Consider the following 4397-nt stretch of genomic DNA (forward strand, 5'->3'; position numbering starts at 1 on the left):
CCGGCTTTGCTTTTCTTTTTCAACATTCCTCTGGCTATGCGGGGTCTTTTCTGGTTCCATACAAATTTTAGGATGATTTGTTCCAGCTCCGTGAAAGTTGTCGATGGTATTTTAATAGGAATTGCATGGAATGTGTAGATTGTTCTGGGTAGCATAGACATTTTCACAATATTTGTTCTTCCAATCCATGAGCATGGAATGTTTTTTCATCTCTTTGTGTCTTCCTCCATTTCTTTTGTAAGTGTTCTGTAGTTTCTAGAGTCTTGGCCAGCAAGCTGAGCAAACTTCAGAAGGCCATGTCCGAGGCCCACACAAAATGAGATCTTTTGAAACTCCTTTACCTCTTTGGTTAGGTTTATTCCTAGGTCTCTTAGGGCTTTTGGTACAATTGTAAATGGAAGAGCAACTATTTTAAAATATATTTTTCTTTCATTTCTGTATTTTAAATTGAAAAGTGTAGGATTTGAGACCACTTAATAAATACCACCCCCTCCTTCCCCTAATTGAGAAACGAGAGAAAACAACAAGAAGAATCAGGCACATTAATGTCAGACTCTCACCTTCATTGCTGGTGAAGCTGACTGTGGAGAATGTGGTGTTGACCGCAGGTGGTACTGAGCGCCGGGTACCGTGCTCCAGAAGGAGACCTGCTGGACTGGCAGGAGCCCTGGGCGGGTGGCCGCTGTCAAGGGCACAAAGGGACAGGGCAGGCCGTGTGCCTCCAGGGGCAGCTTCTGGTGGAGGGGGAGGAAGAGGCCACGCTCCCCAAGTCTGTTTCCACCTCTCACACTTACCAGTCAGATTCTGGGCTGAGGAGGCAGAGAGAGGCTACGAGTTTTGGGCTCGTGGAGCTTTCTCTGCCTGAGGGAAACCATCGGGAGTGGAAACCGTCCCCCCCCACCCTTCTGTCCTGTCCTGGAAGTCAGTCCCTTGGACGTGGACCTCAGGAAAGTCCGTGTCCAAGGTCAGCACTTTCGTGGGCATCATGACCTGGATGCTGGTCATCACAGAGTGATGGAGCCCCCTCCACCTCGGCTGCTTTCCCCTGCCTGAGCTCTGCCCCCTCCGTCCCCCCCAGCGGCAGCCTCAGAGAGAAAGTGTCCTCAGCGTGCCCGCCCCTGGGCTTGTCTTCCTCGCTGGCGGGGTGGCGAACAGCCGTGGGCCCAGAGGAAAGAGGGAAGGAGCTGCCTGTGTCTGCCTCTCGTCGGGGGAAGATATGTGAGCCAAGCGGTCCGGCTTACCAGGCACAGCACTGAGTTTTGGAGCAAAAGGCTGAGTCGTCAAGAAGGGGCTTATGTGTGTCGGTCTTTGCTGGGACAAAGGCAAAACTGAGGAAAAGACCCCAGTACCCAGATATATCCTAGTGAAAGGGGTTTTTTATGACATTATTCAAAACGAAGAGTTTCCCTTGTTCCTTAGTGTGAAGTGACGGCTCTGGGGCGTGTGTGTTACCGGCTCTGTCAATCCCACTTCCGTTCATTCCCACCTCCTGCGAGTCTTCATTCTTGTCACCATTTCTAGCAAGCTGTTCATTGCTGTTGTCCTTCAGCTAAGACTGATAGACCGTCTGAAATGAAAGTACACTTGCCTGACCCAGCATGTTTTATCCCCTTCTCTTCCAAGGTCATTCCCAGCGACCCCTTCTGGGTGCCGACTACCGAGGAAGAGTACTTGCACTTCGGCGAAAAGGCTGATTCCGAGAACCAGGCCCGGAAGTACATGAACGCGGTGCGCAAGAGGAAGGGTCTGTACGTGGAGGAGAAGATCGTGGAGCACGCAGAGAAGCAGAGAACCCTCAGCAAAAATAAGTAACTTCCACTGCTGGCGCTTTCTTGTCTTCCTGTGCCAGGGCTTGATCCCGGAGAGACGCCTCCATGCCGCCTTCTCTCTGCGCGTTCACTTTCAATAAAGCTGACCCTTATAAATATTTTGAAGAGGGTGTCAGAGAACATGTTTCCAGAGCGGTTTTTTGATTGATCCTGGTATGCGGGGAGACGTTACAAACGACGCAGCAGCGACTTGTCCCCACCCCGTGTGTGACCCCCTGGCAGTGAGCTGGGTGCCTTGTCGGGGCAGCAACCCCCACGCTGAGCGGCCACACCTCTGCCCGGCGTCACGCTGCCGTCCGGATTCTCCACGTGAACGTAGCTCACGGCTCATGCCCGCCTCACGGCGGAACCCTGCCATCACTTGGAGGAGACCGTGTGCTCGAGAGACCACCTCCCTCTTAGCTGGTTGACCCAGGCACGGTCACAGCGACCTTCTTGCGGTTGGTCTGTCTGGCCGAACAGTGTCCTGTGTGAGTGCTGCTGGCCTCACCCTCTGTTTTCACATCCCCTCCTGAATCACATTGCCCGTGTTCAACTAGGTGTTAAGCACAGTTATGCCCTATACCTTTGCTTTAGAAGAAAAAAGTAATTTCTGTAATTTCCTTGGCTGCTTCCTCTTAGTCTTAAAGGATATTAGCCCATGTGACGAGATCATTGCCTTTATTGCAAATATTTTTCTTAAATCTCCTCGGCTCCGTCCTTCAGGGAGCTCTCCATATAAGGAGCAAATGCAATTCAGCCAAAAATAGATTTTGTAATTTTTGATGTTGCACTAATAATTTTTATAGCCACTTAAAGGAAGGATTCTTTTTCAAAACACATAAAATGATCAGGCCAGACTTTGTTTTCGAAATGCCATGTTTTTTTTTTCCCCCCTAATAAACTAGGTCAATAAACTAGGTCTTAATACTAGTTACAGATTTTATCTTTAAGGGTCAGGCGCTGGAATAGCTGGGCGAGTCTGACCTGCCCAGACGTTGAAGAGAATGTGACCAGGTAATTGACTATCTGTTTAAGCTTAAGAAGTACCCATGTTTGAATTAACTTAGGAGAGTTACTCCACGTACTGGCTTATCTTGAAAACTTTGATAGCGCAGGAAAAGCTGACACGTCGATTTATAGCATTTGTAAATAACATCCTTCACGACGCCAGATGTGCTCTAAAGAGTATTCTTAGATCCTACCCTTTATCAGCACCCGCTGCGTGTAATAGAAGAGGCACGACCCGGGAGACTTGGAGCTCCTTCTGCAGTTCTTTCGGCCCCGCCAGATGTGTGGGTGTGGGGGCCGAGGGGCGCCGGGCTGACACATCGCCTCCTTTCTCCGTGTTTGAGGGAGACGGTCATGAGCAGTCAAGTCACCGGGGAGAGGCCGGCCAAGGGATAAGCTAAGCCGCCATGTGAGTCATCTGCCCCCCACACCTCCCCCGTCGATTCATGGTGGGACCCCAGTCACCGAAACCCCGTCCGGCTGTGTCCGTGTCCCAGCGCCTTGCCCACACCCTGCCTCGGTGGGAGTTCGCCTGTTCCTGTTCGCTCTCGCAGACGCACTGGTTTCTCGCCCTCATTTGTAGATGGGCCTCGGCAGCCGTGAGGATGGCTGGGGGGTAGGGAGCCACAGAACCAGGACCCTCACTCCTGGAGGTCCAGGGGCAGCCGTCCTTTTGCTCAGGCGACATCAGCTTAGTGCCTTTTCCCCGCCAACCCTGGAGCCCCGGCGGGCCAGGGGGAGAGGCGGGGAAGGGACATGCTTTTTGGGTCAGAGTTTTCATAGACCTGAAGCAACATACCCAGATCCCATTATGGTCCTTGGGACACTATAAACACACACACAGATATATGTCTATGTATGTGTGTGTGTGTGTGTGTGTGTGTGTGTGTGTAGAGAAGAGTGCACACCCACGCACGCACACACACACACAGAATTACTTGATTCTCACACATGTTGGATGGAGTAGGAATAAGGAAATCCAGTAGGGCCTGGGAAGAGCAAAGTGCACAGCCCATGGTCCCATTCCTCACTCGGGTACGCCCCTTGGTCAGCCCTGTCCCCGGGGCATCATAAACTGGCTCCAGGGATTGTTGCCTCATGTGAGTTGGGATCATCAGTAGAAGCTGAAGCCTCAGTGTGGCAGAGGGAAGGACTCGGGGCATCTTTATGTTTATGACATTTATATTCTGTGTCTCCAACCTAGTAGGGAAAGCTATTAACAGTGTCCAAGTTTCAAAATCATATAATGGCTCAGTTTATGGCTTTTAAGTTTAGAAAAATAACTGATTGCAGAAATGAGGTGACCTTGTGCACTTGGAACTGAGCATAGGGACCTGAATGAGGAATATTCCTCCTCTCCTGTCTTACAACCAACAAATAAGGCTCACGGCCACAGGCAGCTCATCCCAGAGCCAGAGCCCTCCAGGGGAATAGATGATTGAATCTGGGAATTAGAAGGTGTTCCATTGTGAAGCAGTCAAATTAACCCCATTTTTTTTTTAAAGCAAAGAGCATTTTAAACTTTCTAAGCCAGACCCCCCCCCAAAAAAATGATAAGATTAATGATCAAAGCCAAGA

At 50.5% G+C, this 4397-nt stretch overlaps 1 protein-coding gene across 1 annotated transcript in view; it reads left to right on the top strand.

The window, feature by feature from the left end:
• Positions 1–1951, top strand: part of EFL1 (elongation factor like GTPase 1) — an 83933-nt gene extending 81982 nt beyond the window's left edge. Inside the window, exon 18 of the mRNA XM_081831895.1 lies at positions 1624–1951. Within this exon, the coding sequence (XP_081688021.1) occupies positions 1624–1812 (189 nt within the window). The 3' untranslated portion in view covers positions 1813–1951. The remainder of the gene's footprint in view (positions 1–1623) is intronic.
• The last annotated feature ends 2446 nt before the right edge of the window (positions 1952–4397 follow it).

This window comes from Leptonychotes weddellii, chromosome 9 (genome assembly GCF_054177405.1).
Source record: "Leptonychotes weddellii isolate Sample4059 chromosome 9, ASM5417740v2, whole genome shotgun sequence".
Classification (NCBI taxonomy): Eukaryota; Metazoa; Chordata; class Mammalia; order Carnivora; family Phocidae; genus Leptonychotes; species Leptonychotes weddellii.